Source organism: Dendrobates tinctorius, unplaced genomic scaffold, assembly GCF_039654945.1.
Source record: "Dendrobates tinctorius isolate UK_male_01 unplaced genomic scaffold, ASM3965494v1 ptg000434l, whole genome shotgun sequence".
Lineage (NCBI taxonomy): Eukaryota > Metazoa > Chordata > Amphibia > Anura > Dendrobatidae > Dendrobates > Dendrobates tinctorius.
In genome coordinates this window covers 52,501-74,909 of record NW_027362097.1, presented here as the reverse complement: position 1 = coordinate 74,909, position 22,409 = coordinate 52,501, and the positions used below count along the sequence as shown (strand labels likewise).

The following is a 22,409-nucleotide window of genomic DNA, read 5'->3' as shown; positions in this document are numbered from 1 at the left end:
TCCCCATCATTGCCTTCACCCCATCACTGCCATCTCTCCATCATTGCCTTCACCCCATCACTCCCCTCTCCCCATCATTGCCTTCACCCCATCACCCCCTTCTCCCCATCATTGCCTTCACCCCATCACCCCCTTCTCCCCATCATTGCCTTCACCCCATCACTCCCTTCTCTCCATCATTGCCTTCACCCCATCACTGCTGTCTCCCCATCATTCCCTTCTCCCCATCACTCCCTTCACCCCATCACTCCCTTCACCCCATCATTGCCTTCACCCCATCACTGCCATCTCCCCATCATTGCCTTCTCCCCATCACTGCCATCTCCCCATCATTGCCTTCACCCCATCACTCCATTCTCCCCATCATTGCCTTCACCCCATCACTCCCTTCTCCCCATCACTCCCCTCTCCCCATCATTGCCTTCACCCCATCACTCCCTTCTCCCCATCATTGCCTTCACCCCATCACTGCTGTCTCCCCATCATTGCCTTCACCCAATCACTCCCTTCTCCCCATCATTGCCTTCACCCCATCACTGCCATCTCTCCATCATTGCCTTCACCCCATCACTGCCATCTCTCCATCATTGCCTTCACCCCATCACTCCCCTCTCCCCATCATTGCCTTCTCCCCATCATTGCCTTCACCCCATCACTCCCCTCTCCCCATCATTGCCTTCACTCCATCACTCCCTTCTCCCCATCATGCCTTCACCCCATCACTCCCTTCTCCCCATCATTGCCTTCACCCCATCACTGCTGTCTCCCCATCATTGCCTTCACCCCATCACCCCCTTCTCCCCATCATTGCCTTCACCCCATCACTGCCATCTCCCCATCATTGCCTTCACCCCATCACTGCCATCTCCCCATCATTGCCTTCACCCCATCACTGCCATCTCTCCATCATTGCCTTCACCCCATCACTGCCATCTCTCCATCATTGCCTTCACCCCATCACTCCCCTCTCCCCATCATTGCCTTCACCCCATCACTCCCCTCTCCCCATCATTGCCTTCACCCCATCACTCCCCTCTCCCCATCATTGCCTTCTCCCCATCACTCCCTTCTCCCCATCATTGCCTTCACCCCATCACTCCCCTCTCCCCATCATTGCCTTCACCCCATCACTGCCATCTCCCCATCATTGCCTTCACCCCATCACTGCCATCTCTCCATCATTGCCTTCACCCCATCACTGCCATCTCTCCATCATTGCCTTCACCCCATCACTGCCATCTCTCCATCATTGCCTTCACCCCATCACTGCCATCTCTCCATCATTGCCTTCACCCCATCACTGCCATCTCTCCATCATTGCCTTCACCCCATCACTGCCATCTCTCCATCATTGCCTTCACCCCATCACTCCCCTCTCCCCATCACTGCCTTCTCCCCATCACTCCCTTCTCCCCATCATTGCCTTCACCCCATCACTCCCCTCTCCCCATCATTGCCTTCACCCCATCACTCCCCTCTCCCCATCATTCCCTTCTCCCCATCATTCCCTTCTCCCCATCACTCCCTTCTCCCCATCATTGCCTTCTCCCCATCACTCCCTTCTCCCCATCATTGCCTTCACCCCATCACTGCCATCTCCCCATCATTGCCTTCACCCCATCACTGCCATCTCTCCATCATTGCCTTCACCCCATCACTCCCCTCTCCCCATCATTGCCTTCACCCCATCACTGCCATCTCTCCATCATTGCCTTCACCCCATCACTCCCCTCTCCCCATCATTGCCTTCACCCCATCACTGCCATCTCTCCATCATTGCCTTCACCCCATCACTGCCATCTCTCCATCATTGCCTTCACCCCATCACTGCCATCTCTCCATCATTGCCTTCACCCCATCACTCCCCTCTCCCCATCATTGCCTTCACCCCATCACTGCCATCTCTCCATCATTGCCTTCACCCCATCACTGCCATCTCTCCATCATTGCCTTCACCCCATCACTGCCATCTCTCCATCATTGCCTTCACCCCATCACTGCCATCTCTCCATCATTGCCTTCACCCCATCACTGCCATCTCTCCATCATTGCCTTCACCCCATCACTGCCATCTCTCCATCATTGCCTTCACCCCATCACTCCCTTCTCCCCATCATTGCCTTCACCCCATCACTCCCCTCTCCCCATCATTGCCTTCACCCCATCACTCCCTTCTCCCCATCATTGCCTTCACCCCATCACCCCCTTCTCCCCATCATTGCCTTCACCCCATCACTGCCATCTCCCCATCATTGCCTTCACCCCATCACTGCCATCTCTCCATCATTGCCTTCACCCCATCACTGCCATCTCTCCATCATTGCCTTCACCCCATCACTGCCATCTCTCCATCATTGCCTTCACCCCATCACTCCCCTCTCCCCATCATTGCCTTCTCCCCATCACTCCCTTCTCCCCATCATTGCCTTCACCCCATCACTCCCCTCTCCCCATCATTGCCTTCACCCCATCACTCCCCTCTCCCCATCATTGCCTTCTCCCCATCACTCCCCTCTCCCCATCATTGCCTTCACCCCATCACTCCCCTCTCCCCATCATTGCCTTCACCCCATCACTCCCCTCTCCCCATCATTGCCTTCACCCCATCATTGCCTTCACCCCATCACTGCCATCTCTCCATCATTGCCTTCACCCCATCACTGCCATCTCTCCATCATTGCCTTCACCCCATCACTCCCCTCTCCCCATCATTGCCTTCTCCCCATCACTCCCTTCTCCCCATCATTGCCTTCTCCCCATCACTCCCTTCTCCCCATCATTGCCTTCACCCCATCACTCCCCTCTCCCCATCATTGCCTTCACCCCATCACTCCCCTCTCCCCATCATTGCCTTCACCCCATCACTCCCTTCTCCCCATCATTGCCTTCACCCCATCACTCCCTTCTCCCCATCATTGCCTTCACCCCATCACTCCCCATCATTGCCTTCACCCCATCACTCCCTTCTCCCCATCATTGCCTTCACCCCATCACTCCCCATCATTGCCTTCACCCCATCACTCCCCATCATTGCCTTCACCCCATCACTGCCATCTCTCCATCATTGCCTTCACCCCATCACTGCCATCTCTCCATCATTGCCTTCACCCCATCACTCTCCCCTCTCCCCATCATTGCCTTCACCCCATCACTCCCTTCTCCCCATCACTCCCCTCATGGCCTTCTCCTCATGTCCCCATCTCCTCCAGGGCCAGGCTACACAAACACAGACCAACACACACACACACACACACACACACACACACACACACACACACACAGACACAGACACAGACACAGACAGACAGACATACATACACACACATTACACACACACACACACAGACAGACATACACACACCACCTCTCTCCTCTCACCTGCCCGCCGCCCGCGCTTCCTCGCTCTCACACAGCGACCGCGCTCTCCTCTCTGTGTCAGTCAGAGACAGGAAGCGCGGGCGGCGGGCAGGAAGCTGGACGGGTCCTTGCAGCTCCGCTCCTGCTATTCCCTCTTGCAGGCAGCGGAGCTGCTTGGATCGCTCCCTGGCCGCCGCTAAGAACTGCTGCGCGCCGCCCCAGCCCCCGCTACGCCACTGACCGCCCCTGGCTCCCCTTGTGTCCGCGGACCGGCAAGGGCACTGCAGCGGCCCGATGCTGGGCCGCGGACCGGCGGTTGGGGACCCCTGCCGTAGATGACACAGGATCCACCATTCACAATAGGTGATGTCACAGCTCACCTCCTACCCTTCCTGTACTATGATTAATGAAACCGCTATATACCGTAGATCAGTGGTCCCCAACCTTTTTTGCACCAGGGACCGGTTTCAAGCAAGACCATTCTTCCGTGGCCCGGCAGGGCGGGGATGGAGGTGTGGCAGGGGCGGGGCTTTGGTCATAAGGGGGCGGGGCTATGGACGCGGTTGTAGTGTAGCAGTGCATACTTATAATTAAATAACATTTATAATGTGACTCAACTCACCATAGGTTTTGAATAAGTGCTCCATCACCCCCTTCTCCCCATCATTGCCTTCACCCCATCACTCCCTTCTCCCCATCATTGCCTTCACCCCATCACTGCCATCTCTCCATCATTGCCTTCACCCCATCACTGCCATCTCCCCATCATTGCCTTCACCCCATCACTGCCATCTCTCCATCATTGCCTTCACCCCATCACTGCCATCTCCCCATCATTGCCTTCACCCCATCACTGCCATCTCTCCATCATTGCCTTCACCCCATCACTCCCCTCTCCCCATCATTGCCTTCACCCCATCACTCCCCTCTCCCCATCATTGCCTTCACTCCATCACTCCCTTCTCCCCATCATTGCCTTCACCCCATCACTCCCCTCTCCCCATCATTGCCTTCACCCCATCACTCCCTTCTCCCCATCATTGCCTTCACCCCATCACCCCCTTCTCCCCATCATTGCCTTCACCCCATCACTGCCATCTCCCCATCATTGCCTTCACCCCATCACTGCCATCTCTCCATCATTGCCTTCACCCCATCACTGCCATCTCTCCATCATTGCCTTCACCCCATCACTGCCATCTCTCCATCATTGCCTTCACCCCATCACTGCCATCTCTCCATCATTGCCTTCACCCCATCACTCCCCTCTCCCCATCATTGCCTTCTCCCCATCACTCCCTTCTCCCCATCATTGCCTTCACCCCATCACTCCCCTCTCCCCATCATTGCCTTCACCCCATCACTCCCCTCTCCCCATCATTGCCTTCACCCCATCACTGCCATCTCCCCATCATTGCCTTCACCCCATCACTGCCATCTCTCCATCATTGCCTTCACCCCATCACTGCCATCTCTCCATCATTGCCTTCACCCCATCACTGCCATCTCTCCATCATTGCCTTCACCCCATCACTCCCCTCTCCCCATCATTGCCTTCTCCCCATCACTCCCTTCTCCCCATCATTGCCTTCACCCCATCACTCCCCTCTCCCCATCATTGCCTTCACCCCATCACTCCCCTCTCCCCATCATTGCCTTCACCCCATCACTCCCCTCTCCCCATCATTGCCTTCACCCCATCACTCCCTTCTCCCCATCATTGCCTTCACCCCATCACTGCCATCTCTCCATCATTGCCTTCACCCCATCACTGCCATCTCTCCATCATTGCCTTCACCCCATCACTGCCATCTCTCCATCATTGCCTTCACCCCATCACTCTCCCCTCTCCCCATCATTGCCTTCACCCCATCACTCCCTTCTCCCCATCACTCCCCTCATGGCCTTCTCCTCATGTCCCCATCTCCTCCAGGGCCAGGCTACACAAACACAGACCAACACACACACACACACACACACACACACACACACACAGACATACACACACCACCTCTCTCCTCTCACCTGCCCGCCGCCCGCGCTTCCTCGCTCTCACACAGCGACCGCGCTCTCCTCTCTGTGTCAGTCAGAGACAGGAAGCGCGGGCGGCGGGCAGGAAGCTGGACGGGTCCTTGCAGCTCCGCTCCTGCTATTCCCTCTTGCAGGCAGCGGAGCTGCATGGATCGCTCCCTGGCCGCCGCTAAGAACTGCTGCGCGCCGCCCCAGCCCCCGCTACGCCACTGACCGCCCCTGGCTCCCCTTGTGTCCGCGGACCGGCAAGGGCACTGCAGCGGCCCGGTGCTGGGCCGCGGACCGGCGGTTGGGGACCCCTGCCGTAGATGACACAGGATCCACCATTCACAATAGGTGATGTCACAGCTCACCTCCTACCCTTCCTGTACTATGATTAATGAAACCGCTATATACCGTAGATCAGTGGTCCCCAACCTTTTTTGCACCAGGGACCGGTTTCAAGCAAGACCATTCTTCCGTGGCCCGGCAGGGCGGGGATGGAGGTGTGGCAGGGGCGGGGCTTTGGTCATAAGGGGGCGGGGCTATGGACGCGGTTGTAGTGTAGCAGTGCATACTTATAATTAAATAACATTTATAATGTGACTCAACTCACCATAGGTTTTGAATAAGTGCTCCATCACCCCCTTCTCCCCATCATTGCCTTCACCCCATCACTCCCTTCTCCCCATCATTGCCTTCACCCCATCACTACCATCTCTCCATCATTGCCTTCACCCCATCACTGCCATCTCCCCATCATTGCCTTCACCCCATCACTGCCATCTCTCCATCATTGCCTTCACCCCATCACTGCCATCTCCCCATCATTGCCTTCACCCCATCACTGCCATCTCTCCATCATTGCCTTCACCCCATCACTCCCCTCTCCCCATCATTGCCTTCACCCCATCACTCCCCTCTCCCCATCATTGCCTTCACTCCATCACTCCCTTCTCCCCATCATGCCTTCACCCCATCACTCCGTTCTCCCCATCATTGCCTTCACCCCATCACTGCTGTCTCCCCGTCATTGCCTTCACCCCATCACTGCCATCTCTCCATCATTGCCTTCACCCCATCACTGCCATCTCTCCATCATTGCCTTCACCCCATCACTGCCATCTCTCCATCATTGCCTTCACCCCATCACTCCCCTCTCCCCATCATTGCCTTCACCCCATCACTCCCCTCTCCCCATCATTGCCTTCACTCCATCACTCCCTTCTCCCCATCATGCCTTCACCCCATCACTCCCTTCTCCCCATCATTGCCTTCACCCCATCACTGCTGTCTCCCCATCATTGCCTTCACCCCATCACTGCCATCTCTCCATCATTGCCTTCACCCCATCACTGCCATCTCTCCATCATTGCCTTCACCCCATCACTGCCATCTCTCCATCATTGCCTTCACCCCATCACTGCCATCTCTCCATCATTGCCTTCACCCCATCACTCCCCTCTCCCCATCATTGCCTTCACCCCATCACTCCCCTCTCCCCATCATTGCCTTCACTCCATCACTCCCTTCTCCCCATCATGCCTTCACCCCATCACTCCCTTCTCCCCATCATTGCCTTCACCCCATCACTGCTGTCTCCCCATCATTGCCTTCACCCCATCACTGCCATCTCCCCATCATTGCCTTCACCCCATCACTGCCATCTCTCCATCATTGCCTTCACCCCATCACTGCCATCTCTCCATCATTGCCTTCACCCCATCACTCCCCTCTCCCCATCATTGCCTTCTCCCCATCACTCCCTTCTCCCCATCATTGCCTTCACCCCATCACTCCCCTCTCCCCATCATTGCCTTCACCCCATCACTCCCTTCTCCCCATCATTGCCTTCACCCCATCACTCCCTTCTCCCCATCATTGCCTTCACCCCATCACTCCCCATCATTGCCTTCACCCCATCACTGCCATCTCTCCATCATTGCCTTCACCCCATCACTCCCCTCTCCCCATCATTGCCTTCACCCCATCACTCCCTTCTCCCCATCACTCCCCTCATGGCCTTCTCCTCATGTCCCCCTCCTCATGTCCCCATCTCCTCCAGGGCCAGGCTACTCAGACCAACACACACACACACACACACACACACACACACACACACACACACACACACACACACACACACACACACACACAGACATACATGTACACACACAGACAGACATACATACACACACACACATTATACACACACACACACACAGACATACACACACCACCTCTCTCCTCTCACCTGCCCGCCGCCCGCGCTTCCTCGCTCTCACACAGCGACCGCGCTCTCCTCTCTGTGTCAGTCAGAGACAGGAAGCGCGGGCGGCGGGCAGGAAGCTGGACGGGTCCTTGCAGCTCCGCTCCTGCTATTCCCTCTTGCAGGCAGCGGAGCTGCTTGGATCGCTCCCTGGCCGCCGCTAAGAACTGCTGCGCGCCGCCCCAGCCCCCGCTACGCCACTGACCGCCCCTGGCTCCCCTTGTGTCCGCGGACCGGCAAGGGCACTGCAGCGGCCCGGTGCTGGGCCGCGGACCGGCGGTTGGGGACCCCTGCCGTAGATGACACAGGATCCACCATTCACAATAGGTGATGTCACAGCTCACCTCCTCCTGTACTATGTCTGATGAAAACTTAATATACCGTAGATGACACAGGATCCACCATTTACAATAGGTGATGTCACAGCTCACCTCCTGTGCAATGACTGATAACACCTCTATATACAGTAAATAACACAGAATTTGAAATTCACAATGGCTGGGGTCCCAGCTCACCTCCTCCCCCTCCTGTACAATGGCTGATAACACCTCTGTATACAGTAAATAACGCCAAATTCACCATCGGTAATGTCACAGCTCACCTCCTACCGCTCCTGTTCAGTGACTGATAAAGATTAAACCTCTGTATCCCATAAATCGCACAGGATCCGCCATTCACTGTAGGTGATGTCACAGCTCACCTCCTCCCCTTCTTGTACAATGGCCTATGTTCAGATAAGGTTCCTATACAGATAGGTCAGCCTATGGCTGCTAATGTCAATATGGAGACCATGAAGTAGGAGTCAATATTAGGCCCAGTGTTCAGTGTGAAAAAAATGTATATTTTATTTAGATATTGAAATAAAAAAAAAATTAATATTATTGGTGAGTCGGCCATAAGGCTGCTAGCAACTCTGGAACTAGGATTGCAAGTTAGAAGCTGTCTGTGGCCCTTCGCCCTGACATCCTGCACAATATATTATCACCGGTGCACAGGGCGACGTGCCATGCAGGGTGCAAGTTGTTTTGGGGTCCTGACATTTCGGCGATGCCGGAGGACATGTTAACACTTTGCCTATCAGTTTGTTTTCTTTCCCACAGTCACGGACACATTCCCAGATGTTAGTTTTGCTGTTTTTGTTTCTTAGTTTTGTTTTGTTTTTTTTTTCATTTTCCAGGAATTCATGTCTTCTATCACACATTATCTGTTCGAGTCACTTTTTCCTGGTTCGTCACATCCAACTAGGTTTTCAGCCTTGACTATTTTAGGATCCATCGCGGACATATTCCCTCTTGTGCCAGGTGAGCGATGGGTTGAAAATGTCTTGCAAAAGTGTTGAGAAATTTCAAGTGTGACTTAAAAGGCTACGTGTAATAATTATAATGTGCAAAATCTAGATGTGTAAGCTCAGCATAATTTGGGGAAAGGCTTTATTTATGGGTTTTGTTGGATAGAGCTTGTAAATACAAACGTTTTTACAATTTACGGCTTACTAAAATTTGCAGCCGTTCTTGAGATATTGGCACTTTTTTTTTTCTTTCTGTTTACAGCTCGTTACCTAGGAAACCGACCACTACTTCTGTTTAGCGTGTAAGCAGTGGGCTGAAGCTGGTCTGGATTAGGAGGTAACTGTGTGCTCCATCGAGTCTGGCCATCATCAAAACCGCTTGCCAGCTCAAGAGAAAAGAGCTTGTAGGTGCTGCACATATTTTACTGTCTAGAAGCGATGGTCGGTCTTCAAGGTAACGAACGGTAAGCAAAAGAAAAGTGTTAATATCTCAGGAACAGATGCAAATTTTAATAAGCATTAAATTGCAAAATTGCTTGCGTCTACAAGCTCTATCCAATAACAGACAACGTGGGTCATGGTAGTAGGCTGCTCATAGCAGCATGAGCAACATGCGTCCTAATATTGTCATGTTGAAAATTGGCTTTTAGGATATTTTCACATTTCCTTGTGAAGTCACCTTCATGGCATTACAAGCATGGTCTCTAGATCAATCTACAGCCATCATTTTGCCCAAGACAAAAGCTTCCTGAATAGGACAGGGCTCCATTAGACTCCATGATTTTCTTTTTCTGCACCACGATTGACTTTGAAAGTGTCGGAGCAAGGTCAGTGGAGCACCTGTAGCTGGGTGTCTGAATTTTAGCCCAATGTCATGCAGTCCTCTGCTGATGGTTGGATAGACACTGTTTGACGCCTTAGGCTTGGTATGTGATGTCCTATTTCTCTTGTAGTACCAGTGGCGTAGACGTTTTTCCAAAGTGTCCCATGAACCGTTCTTCAACTCGACAACACCAGGGCGCATATTGTACTGTGAGCAGTCTGCATGGCCTAAACTTGCTACCATGGCCTTCAGCGTCTCCGTCTTGTTTCCCACAGCGTACGTTGTCAAATGTCATTGATCGGCAATTGCAAAAGAAGCTGCAAGCAGCGGATCTTGATGATTTACCCAAGTGCATTGGGCGTGGCATTGATAGCAGCCAAAGTGTCCAAGTTCTTGTATTTCTGCGCATGACGCGCATATTTTCAAAACTGAATAAATCGAGCTAGTTGGAAAATTGTTTTATATTTATTTTTCGCCTGATTGGGGGACACAGGACCATGGGCTCTACGCTTCAACTTCTCCAGCGGCACCGTGGATAAGTGTGGCCCAGGTCGTGGTCAGCAGGAGGGCTCCAGTAGTGCGCAGAGCCCATGGTCCTGTGTCCCCCAATGAGTGGATCGGAGAAAAGGATTTTACGGTGAGTACACAAAAATCCCTGTTTTTCCATATTGTTAACCTACCTATCCATCCTGTAATTTCCATAACTCCACAACTTTTCTCTCTTGATGCTGCAATTTGTGTTGAGTGTAGATGTGGTTCTCAGAAGTGGCATTTGTTTATATGAGACAATTATGCCCCCAGATGCAGATGTGAGAGGTGCAAGAATACCCCCCCCCCCTTACAAGTTTTTTCTTTGGAGACAACCCATTGGGAAAATTGGGTTTAATTTTGTCCTCCTTTGTGAAGCTGACACAGTTGGGACGGGATCGGATAAACTCCTCCGGCTGCGTCTACTTGACAGAGGGGAGCAGTGACCGGAGCCACTCTCCCGACTCGTCTACCATCGAGCACAAGTTAACTTGCTCCGCTCATTCCATAATTCCCATAGACTGCCCTCGGCAGACATTCATGACCTATAGCTCCTTCTAATGTGATGTAGTCATCATGTAAGGTGTCTGAGCTTCGTGTTTGCTTATCCATGTACCCGTGTTCCCCCAGTAAAGTGCACGGCACCGAGCAGCCATTCCCCCCCCTTTGATCAGCCCATGTTTTCCCCTCGCTTTTATGAACGGTCTGCGTTGTGTATTTACCGACCTTGTTCACTGTTATGGGGCATAAAGCGAGGCCAGTCCTCCTATGACGGCAGAAAAAACAACACAAATGATGTGTACGGAGGAAACGAAAACATCTGCATTTAATCCAGTCTTTTATTATAAGTGCAAGAAGAAAAATGAAAGGGAAAAAAAAAGCCGCCTGTGCATTTGGTGTTTCACATCTGCGGGGCCCCAGCGCTCCTTTATTGGGCGCAGTAAAGCTTAACGAGCTTTGTTTTGTGGAGCAGAAACTTATTAGTGAGATTTCTTCCTTACTAATGATCTCTTTTCACAGGCTCCTGTCAGACCGTGTTTCAGTTCGCTCCGTCGGTCAGCGGTAACAATGTCCACGCTCTCCTAGAGTGCATCAGTAACACCTTTGAGGAAGTGAAACTTCTTGCCTTTGAACTTCTGAGAAAGTTGCCCCCGCCTGCCTTAGGCCTCCAGGTAATTACGGCCAAACTTGGAACAAAAGCCTTTTAGCCACGGCCGTGCAATCCACGGTGGACGCTCCACGTGCTGCGCTCTGCGGCTTTGCATGGGAAGTTGTTAGACCTTGTGAATAACGGCAGATAAAAATCTGATGTAAATGAGCTGTGGGATCCATTCACGGGAAGGAATTTCGTTAATTTGTAACTGAATTATTATTATTTGCAAAGAGTTGGAAATTAAGGCAATCTGGCCTAAAGTGTAAGTAAACTTTTAAGAAAGTTTTGATAAGTTGTATCCCATGTGAAGTACTGTTGATTAGTAGGGGACTCAGTCCTGAGACCCCCCCGATCAGCTCAGACCAGGTTGCAGAAGCGCACGACGTACAACACCTTTAGCATAAGCTGAGCTCTTATTCTCATTCATTTGAGTGATTGGTAGGGTATCAGGACTTGGGCTGGAACAAATCAACAGTTTTTAGAAAGTTTAGTTAAGTTTTAACCCCTGTCTCGCACAAGTACGACAGAATAGTTGCAATGATTGCCTGGATCAGGCTCAGGAGCTGAAAATATCGTGCACAGGACAGGTGGCGGCTGTGTGATACAGCCAGCACTTGGCTTTAACAGCAGCAATCAGAGTGCGCTCCGGTCACTTCTTTTCAGTCCCTTTAAATGCATCAGTCAATCTCTGACCGTTTTATTTAAATGTCGCAATCACAGCGAAGTGTAAGACAGTCTGGATGGAGAGTTTCTAACTCTTAGATCTGTCTTTTATCTGGGTGCCGTACAGCTGATTTATGACTACAGACCACATCAAAGTTCAATGCACAGGGAAACAAAGAGTCTGTAAAGTCAAAATGGTGCAAATTTTTTAATAAATCCCAATCGCAAAAATGATTTTTAGCACCAAATACATGCATTTAAGAAGAAAACAAAAAATTCCCTTCCCTAATAGTGGCAACTTCTATAATGCCCAAGTAGTCGTATGAGTTTAGACGAAAGGCTGATCACCCCACAATATTTTTCACACATGAATGATACACTAATGCCCAGACGCACAACTTTTTGTGATCTGGGGACCACAATTCCAGGTTGCATTACTTCCAAGGTTTGTATTAAAGCTTAAAGGGGCTTTTCCACCTGAGACATTTTAAGGCAAATGAAAATTATTTTCCACGAGTATCTCATGGTGCTGGTCCCACTTCAAGGATTCCTTCCTATTCGCCAACTCTGGCTGTAAAATAGAGGTACACAGATCTCCCTACTATGCTGATAGTTTTCCACAGTGCAAGGGTGCAGTCAAACAGCCATATAACTTAGACTGAGATCTGACTGCAATGCACGGACTGGCCGTCAGCTCCCCCGAGCCATGCGTGTCGGCCCCAAATATTTTTATGTAGGTGTTGCGTTCAGGTCTGGAAAGCCACCGGCCAGTCCGAGCACTGAGATCGGTCCTCAATGCTCGGACTGGCTGGCGTGTCTCCCAACCCGAGCGTGGCGGTCCATATATTTCTATGCAGTTTTCACGGTTGGTAGAGCCACCGGCTAGTCCGAGCACTGAGGTCCGATCTCAGGGCGCAGTCAGACGTCCGTGTAAATCGGACTGGGTGACAGCTGTCCTGACCCAAGCGTGACGGCTCTATATGTTTCTATGCAGCTGTCGCGCTCATGTCGGGAGAGCCGTGAGCCAGTCTGAGCATTGTGGTCTCATCTTTGTCCGATTTATAAAACCGGCCGTCTGGCTGCCCCTTATTAGTGTAAGTAAAATGTTTCTGAAGTGTTTAGCTCCGAGTTCAACCACTTGCTTCCACTGAAGCTCTGCGCACACTGCGAGCCAATATCTGCCATGGCATTGGGCGTTGTTCCAGCCACCACATGTGGTTTCATCACCCACAGAGCATCACATAGCCTGGATAAAATTGTACCAAATTCTCAGCTATGAGCAGAGCTAGATCTCCGATTTCCATAGCGCTATTGATCCTGATTGACTTTTAATTTTATTTTCTAATTGTATTTTCAAATATTCTGTTATACTAGGCAATTAATCTATTTTTTTTATTTTTTTTTTATTTTTTTTTTAATATCCGTGGAGTTCGTGTAATACCGTATGGTAACGTGATCCGCCATGTGGTATATGGATCACGGAGAATGTGATGGAAAATTGGATTGTGAAATGTACGTTGGCTTTTGTGTGAGGAGACGCGGTTTAGGAATCATTTTGGGGGATGTATTGGCCAAAACTCTGACTAAAAGTATGTAATCATCCTGCAAATGAAAATCCTGGCTTCCCTGCTGTCTCACATTATCAGCTGCTGCTCGTGTTGTTCCAGCTATTTCCCGGCACATCGCACGGTATGTGATCAGTTCTGCCGGCCAACACGCCAGAACAGCAAAATCAGTGCTTCAGAGCCGCAAAGGGGGAGACATATTAGGATATATGAGACCATGGATATCATTCTAGAAATCCCTTTTCCCATTTTCCCAAGATCATTCTTAAAAGGGGTTGTCTCAACGTGATAATGTTGGCTAAAATTGCAAAGGGTTTGGAAAAACAGGCTGCAACTATATAACTTGTCATTAAAAAAATCAGCATTTTCTAATGTTATCGTTTGCTGCTCATTGCCTCTTTAGATGGCCACCAGCTGCAGTAAGTCAGAGGTGGCCGGTCTCCTAGGCAGTGATTGCAATACTTGCAAGTTCTTTGCTGTATTCAGTGCCCCTTGGCTCCTCCGACGCTGCAGACAAAAAGCTGCCTCACCATAATGGACATAATGATAATCATTATTGGCTCTTGTGTCGTCATTATAGTATTATCTTCAATAACGTGTTTTTTTTTAGTTTTTCTGAATATAGATTTTTTTTTTTTTTTTTTTTTCTTCTCATTCTAAGCTCTGTTCATGAGGGAAATCATGTGTCTCCTGACATTCGGATATAATTTATATGGACCATAGAAACCCGTAGTCTGCAGAAGACTTTTATGGTAGATTTTTGCAGGCATGATATATGACCTGTGCAGCGATCATTGAACAGGGAGGAGGTGAGCTGTGATCACTACCTATTAAAAATAATGCTCTGTTATCTGCTGTATATAAAGGTATTGCCTCTCATTGCAATCCTGCCTGTGATGATAACGAGTTTCCTGAAACGTCATCTGTACAGAACAGAAGTGTCAGCCTATTTTGTGACCTCAATGGTCAGAGTTTTAAAATATAAGGTTCTCTCTTGAATTGTGGAACAAATGATAGTCCCCACTGTAATTTTCACAAAATCATAGAATGTTAGAGTTGGAAGGGACCTCCAGGGTCATCGTGTTCACTAAACCATCTCAGACAGATGTCTGTCCAGCCTTTGTTTGAAGACTTCCATTGAAGGAGAACTCTCCACCTCTCGTGGAAATTTGTTCCACTCATTGATCACCCTCACTGTCAAAGTTTTTTTCTAATATCTAATCTGTATCTTCTCCCTTTCAGTTTCATTCCATCACTTCTTCTGTTTCCATGTGCAAATGAGAATAATGGTGATCCCCCTACACTGTGACTTCCCTTCAGACATTTGTAGACAGCTATTAAGTCTCCTCTTAGGCTACTTTCACACTTGCTTTTTTTTGCAGCGCGTTTTTCCCGGGAAAAAACCGCATGGGAAAAAAACGCATACAAACGCATACAAATGCTGCGTTTTTTTCAAGCATTTTTATGCGCATGCATGAAAAAAGCGCAGCGTTTTTATGCGTTTGTATGCGTTTTTACCGCGTTTGCATTTTTTCCAACATTAGTTGGCCCCTCACACTAACCCAAACCATGACTTTACTAACCCTAACCCTTAACCAAACCATACCCTAACCCTTAACCAAACCATACTAACCCTGACCCTAACCCTTAACCAAACCATACTAACCCAAACCCTAACTAACCCTAAACCCTAACCCTTAACCAAACCATACTAACCCTTAACCCCCTTAACTAACCCTAACTCTAACCCAAACCCCTAATTTCCATTGTCTAACCAATGGTCAACAAAAAAACGCATGCGCAAAAAAACGCATACATGAGCATGCCAATGCGCACATATGCGCACCCATAGACTTATAATGGGTGTCTTGCTGTAAAAAAACACACTGCGCGAGCATGCGTTTTTTTGAGGCAAGTCGGACGCCCAAAAAATGCAACAGGATGCATTTTGTGCGCCCGAGCGCACACCACAAAAAAACGCATTCGCGTAAAAACGCATACAAACGCATGTGTATGAGCACATAAGCGCATCCCATGCAAAATATAGGAAAAAAAAAGCGCATGCGTTTTTTAGCGCTAAAATACAGCGTAAAAAAACGCAAGTGTGAAACCAGCCTTAGCCTTCTTTTTTGCAAGCTAAACATTCCCAGATCCTTTAACCGTTCCTAGTAGGACATAGTTTACAGTCTGCTCACCATCCTGGTAGCTCTTCTCCAAACTTGCTCCTGTTCTTCATCCTCTTTACTCCCTCCTCTGCAGTCTTGGTCTCTTCTCTTCCTGTGAGCAGGATCTCCCAGGAGTCAGTTGTTGTCCCCTTCTGGCAAATCATCATCCCATGCCTTCTTCTCCAGAACTAAAGAGAAAATAGTCCGCCATACAACCTCTGTGATCGCACTAACAAATAACTAAGTGTAACTCAATCATCGTCCCCATGTCTATTCATCATCTACCTCATACAGTAAATTGAGAGAGACAGACATGTTTTTCTCCTCCTGTCTCTTATCAGATCTCTGCGCAGAGACAGTGCAGGGAAGCTACTGAGCACGTGCGTCCACCACTGAAAGTGGACCTACAGTCCTGGCAGATGATAAACAGCAGGGGGCGCTATTACGCATGAAAATGGAAAGCATTTAGAAATGCATATTGAATATAGACTTCTTTTCACACGCTCTATTGAGTATTCAACAATAGTAACAATAATGAGCCATTTTCCGGTGACACGCTCCCTTCTTTCAATCATCGTAGAAAAGTATTGGATCATGTTCACTCCAATGAGATTTTTTCACACAAGCCAAATCTCATCACGACTAGGTTTACGCTTCAACAGTACAGAACAGTACCGATACAGACTTACCCCAAAAAATAGGAGAAAAAGGCAGCTCACTGTATTATGTATTCTAGCATGTAGGGGACGACGCTCTGACCAGCGTAGAAGTAATAGAATAAAGGTACAGTGTCCAGCTCCTGGGTGAATGATATATAAAATACTCTGTTATTCAAAATATTAAAGTTCTATACGGATAAAGTGGGGAGCAGGAGAGCACGTGGCAACGCGTTTTGCGTTCTTCCTCAAAGCCTGATGGGAAAGATTTCCCATGGATCCTATAAACAGGTGTGAACAACTCCAATCGGATAAGAATCGCGTGATGTTTGAAACCAATATAAAACAAGCCCTTACAAACACATTAAGAAATATACAAAGACTAAGAATAAAAACATGTAATACAATAAACATCGTGATGGTGAATAAATGGAAAACCTAAAAGTGACACTTAATATCTCGGGACAAATTCAGACTTTCGGGAAACCTGGTTCCCAAGCGGAATATCCAAAAGGCCTCCCGTGTCAGTAATGGTCTCTTAATATCACCACCACGCGGCGGTTACCTCTCTCTTTCCAGGCCAAAGCCATGTTTTGCTGCATCTGTCAGACCTAAAAAGCTCGGTGAGAGAACATTTCCTTGGGATAAAAATAAGGAAGGTAGTCTTCAGCGACAATAGACCAAGGTGGAATAATTAATGTATAAAAACTCACTTCTTATTCCAGTATGAATGTGCTGGTCACCTCTAGAAGTCCATATGAAATAGACCAACGCGTTTCAGCTAGGAGTCAATCATGGTGGTTTCCATGATTGGGATGGAACCTTCTTAGCTTACTATATTGTATCCTCATTTCAAAATAGAGGCCAACATTTTATCCTCATAAAGTACTGGCAAAAATGTGTTAATGATCGCCTTCATGCTATTGAATTGTGAGCTGTAATGTATGGGTAACACGGGTTTGGGCATTTTCCTAGAAATGTTGATCTTTTTTTGGCTGCTTTAATACTGCGTACACGGTTTAAGATCCTCGTAGAGTGTTGTGACCTCTATTGGTTAGCCTAGCCTCAGCGTTAACCATCTCATGTTTACAACTCAATTTGTCACCCTAATTACGGAGAACCCTCATGAATTCCGAGACCGAAATGAATTTGGTAGTGTGCTTTGGGTGGCAACTGGTTGCGTGCAGGATGGTATTACCCACAGTGGGTTTTCATCACATAGATGATGAAATGATCTGATTTGGGCACACCAGTGAATCAAGAAAAGTAATAGTGGAGGGATGACAAAAATGTGTGAGATTGTATTCATTGGTATTTAAGAACTGAATAAACTGAGGGATGCCAGTAATTTCTCCACACCAAATCAATAGATCATCAATAAATCTACCATACCAATGAATACAATTAAAGAATGGATTTTGTGGGGTATATAAAAATTCCTCCTCCCAAAAGGCCATGACCAGATTGGCCAATGATAGGGAGAGTTTGTCCCCCATCGAAACCCCACTATTTTGAAGATAATACTGGCGATCAAATACGAAAAAGTTTTATGTTCCATGAGAAAATATGGGACCTGGACAATAAAGTATTGTAAATCTGTAGTATAATGGCTGTATTTATAAAGGTGAGACTAATGCAATGGACTGAGGAATGGAAGCATAGGGGGATAACATCACAGGTGAGCCACACAAAATTAGATTGCAATGTTTTGCTAGAAAATTGAATCTTTAATATATCCAGAGGTCCCTTGTGCCAAGGGTTTGAGAAGGAAATTACGCCATTTATCCAAGTGTTCATTCGCAGAACTTATGCCCGTGATGATTGACCTCATGGGGGAAGGAACGACACCCTTGTGCACCTTGGGTAAAGCATGAAGCATGGGTGTAACAGGATTTTTCTTACTACCAGATAATCAAACTTCTTTTCGTAATTACGCCACCGATACACCATCCTGAATCACTTTAAGGCTATGTGCACACGTTGCGGTATTGCCGCGGGAATTCCACAACTCCCTGCTGCGGGAAATACGCTAGAATTCCGCATGTGTAATTCCCGCGTATTTCTCACGTTTTAACTAGCGTTTCAGCTTGCAGAATGCTAGTGTTTTCCAAGCGATCTGTAGCATCACTTGGAAAACTGATTGACAGGTTGGTCACACTCGTCAAACAGTGTTTGACGAGTGTGACCAACTTTTTACTATTGGGGCTGTCTGTGTAGCATCAGTAGTAAAAAGATATAAAGTTAAAAATAATTTAAAAAAAAAAAAAAAAAAAAAATCGTGTTTTTCTCACCTTCCGGCGTCCCGCGCAGCGTTCCCAGGCCTCAGCGATGCTCCTGTTCCCAACGATGCCTTGCGACAATGACCTTTGACGTAGCGGTCTCGCGAGACCGCGACTTCATCAAAGGTCATTGTCGCAAGGCATCACTAGGAACGGGAGTTGGCGGGAGCATCGCTGAGGCCTGGGGACACTGCGCGGGACGCCGGAAGGTGAGAATATCACCATTTTTTATTTTAATTCTATTTTTTACAGGGATATGGTACCCAGGGCCTGGAGGACAGTCTCCTCTCCTCCAGACCGTGGGTACCATCCACATATGATCCGCTTACTTTGCGCACGGTGGGCCTAGCCACATGCGGAAAGTAAGCAGAACAATGCATTTCTATGTGTGCGGAATTTCCTTGATTCCGCACAAAGAGCCTGCTGCATATTTTTCCGCAATGCGATTCTGCCACGGAAAAAAATACGCAGCATTAGCACAGCATTTGCGGAATGCCATTGTATTCAATGGGCTGCTTATTTTATGCGTTTTTGCCACGAAAAAATGCGGCAAAAACGCATAAAATCTGCCGGAATTCCGGACATGTGCACACAGCCTAAAAGCTTCATGGGTGATCGAGAGGATAAAGCAGCTTCTGTTTTTGACGAACCGCAAGATTCCACCGCCTCCACCGCCTGAGCAGCCAATAACTGATCATTTTACTAAATATCACTCATCAATAATGGCTAGAAGGGTCCTTAATGCCAGGTGAAAAAAAAAAACATTTCCTAGGGAAATTTGGATCCAAACTACCATTTTGCGGAATCCCCGCCTTCCTTTTGTACCTTGTACGAGATGTCGCAATTTAATCTAAACCCAGCGCTGCCATGTCCTTTACTAAGCAGATACTGATTGGAGCATAATTAGAAGATTTATCAATGGGTAACTGCTTAAGTATGCAGCAGCGCTGGACTAGTTTAAAAAATGCAAGATCTTGCGATAACACACGAGATCTTGTGATGTCACACTAGGCGGGAGGCGAAGAGTTGTGGGTTCCCTCTCTGCTTGCCGGGATCCCACAACCCGGAAGTTGAAACTCGGCTTTTGCTAGAAGGTTGGCTCCTTTTTAGAGGGACATTGGAGGTAAATCTTGACATTTTTGATAATATTTAGTAAAATCTGGTGCTAGTTTCTGTAAGGAAAACCCAATGCTGGCATAAAGGATATTTAATGGCCATGAAGCGACCCCTATCAGATACAATATGTAAATGGCCTCTTCACAGTGGAAGAGAACGGAGTCTGCAGTCCACCTATTGGAAACAGAGGAGCTGTTTCCAGGTCAAAAAGTGGCCAGTTTTTGTCTTATTCCTGCTGCTACTTTGAGTATTCTATTTATTTTATTGTTTTTTTTTAAAACCTGCTACCACATGGTCCCAGAGATACGGACCTTTATAATTCGGTACTCGTTTTTCACATTTTTACCAAGGGGGTGGTTAAAACAGGGTAATAATTCAGAGCAGCTTGAAAACACGTGTATGGCCTATTCACATCACTTAGGATATGAAGCCAAGCCCAAATCGTTTCCAAAAAGAAGCCCTCCATTTCACATACTGCCTGTATGAGATTCTCGCCTCTCTCATCAGTGCAAAGTATGAGACTGGTTGGGGGTTATAGGCTTTCTATGGGATTTCTAAGGGGTAGAGACGGACTCTACGCACACAAGTCCTTGTAAAGAAAGCGTTGCAGAAAACTACACCCCTATTTAAGTGCTGAGCGCGATGCTCGGTCTCCATGCTGAACTACTTGCACCATAAACTAGCTCTCCGTGTAATTGCATCATGGTGCGATCAGCAGGTCCCAGCTAATGAGAGAATTTAACTTTCACCAGTCATCGAACGCATCAAGGTCCCACGTGGGGAGTTAGTGATTTGCTCTTTTACTCCAGGAGATGAAATCCGCTTATTGTGCATACATTAGTCTTCCTTATTGGCTCTCAGGACTGCCATCAAGTATCGGAAGCCAGTAGTCTCCCTAGAATACTTTTTCCTTTTGGACTTGCAGGTATTCCAGGTATTTAACTCCCAATAAAAAATAAAATCACAAAGTAATATTCTTGAAAAAAAATAACCATTTTTCATCATTGCTTTAACTTTTTGGCAGCAAAATTACTAAAAAAAAAAAAACCCCAAACCTTTTGCTGTGGGTGCTGGGCCTTTGGTGGTCACCTGATTGCCGCAACTTTGCAAATGGCGGGTAGATCAGTAACCTCCTCCTTTATTTTTCAGGAGCCGGGGAAACTTCTGGTTCTGCTGCAAGCAGCGATGGATCTCAGCACGAGCACCAAGCACTTTGATTGTGTGACCGCCTCCTACTTGCTGAATTTCTTGATCCATCAGGAGGGTCTGGAGGCCGCGCTGGGTCAGCTGGCACAAGACGGGCACAGAGAGGGCAGAGATCAGCCTGTCGTCACACACAGCCGCAGTTTTGTGGAGAGAAACACCTTAGAGGGTTCGTTATCACTGGCTTTTTTTTTTTTTTTTACTTTAGATTATACTTTTGTTACCCTGTTCAAAGAGGTTTTTCGCTATCTTTTTCTAAAGAAAAAAAAAAAATCCTACAGTTATGTAGAAAAGAAAAAATATCAATATTTACGACTGATATCCGCACCACCACGCAGACGATCTCTGCTGGGTCTGGAAGTGCTGGGTGCCCGACCATTAGTCACTAAATCAGCGATCAGAGAGCCACTGGGGCTGGAGGCAGATCCCCCGTGTCTTTTTCACTGGCCTCTGGGGGGGGAAAAAAAAAAAAAAAAAAAGTTGAAGAAATTCCCTTGCAGGGGTTGTCCACTTTTGGACAACCCCTTATTAATTGCTGCAGTGTGCTACATAAATTTGAAAGAAAAGAAAAAAAAAACACTTCTCGAACGGACCAGCGCCGCTTTTATTCTCCGAACCCTTTGTTCACTGATTGGCTGCAGCGGTTACCAGACATGGTTAATGTCTGGAGACCAGCGGGGGAAATAGGACTCAAAGCACAGGAGCAATGATGGTTTGGGGAGGTAAGTGTCATTTTTTTTTTTTTTTTTGATTTGTGCAGACATTTATCCCCTTCACAATCTTTGACGTACCCATACGTCATGGTCAGATGGGCGTTCCCAATCTCTGATGTATGGGTACATCATGTCGACTGCTCACAGCACAGGAGCTGTGTCTGCCCGATCGCCTCTGGGAGCTCAGCTGTCACTGCCAGAAGCGGTGTCTGCACTGCCCAAGGCCATTTGACCCCCCCCCCCCCAAATGCTAGGATCAATATCCCTCGCCCTTCTTTGAGATTAAAAAAAACAATCATAATTTTTGCAATTTGGTCTCATGAAAATTTTCCACTTTTTGATGTTTTTGGGTTGTTTCCCGGAACATTCAACTTTGATGTGATCTATAGGCAAAAATCAGCCGAGAGGAGTTCAGAAAAAGACAGATAAGGGTTAAAAAAAAAAAAAAAAAAAACCCAAAAAAACAAAACTTCCCATCAGAATATCATAGCGAGCTCACTGATGTATTCTCCTTTCACTCATTCTGCAGCCAGCAAAACCCAGTACAACACTAGAGGCTATAAAAAGGCAAAACAATGCAATATGTTTAATTATACCCAATTGCAAAAATATATATATATA

At 47.9% G+C, this 22,409-nt stretch overlaps 1 protein-coding gene across 2 annotated transcripts in view; it reads left to right on the top strand.

The window, feature by feature from the left end:
- Positions 1-22,409, top strand: part of THADA (THADA armadillo repeat containing) — a 102,856-nt gene that overhangs the window by 59,245 nt on the left and 21,202 nt on the right. For both annotated transcript variants that reach the window (XM_073564199.1, XM_073564200.1), the window contains 3 exons: positions 8,814-8,937; positions 11,296-11,447; positions 21,022-21,244. In XM_073564199.1, coding sequence (XP_073420300.1) covers positions 8,814-8,937; positions 11,296-11,447; positions 21,022-21,244 — 499 coding nt within the window. The remainder of the gene's footprint in view (positions 1-8,813; positions 8,938-11,295; positions 11,448-21,021; positions 21,245-22,409) is intronic.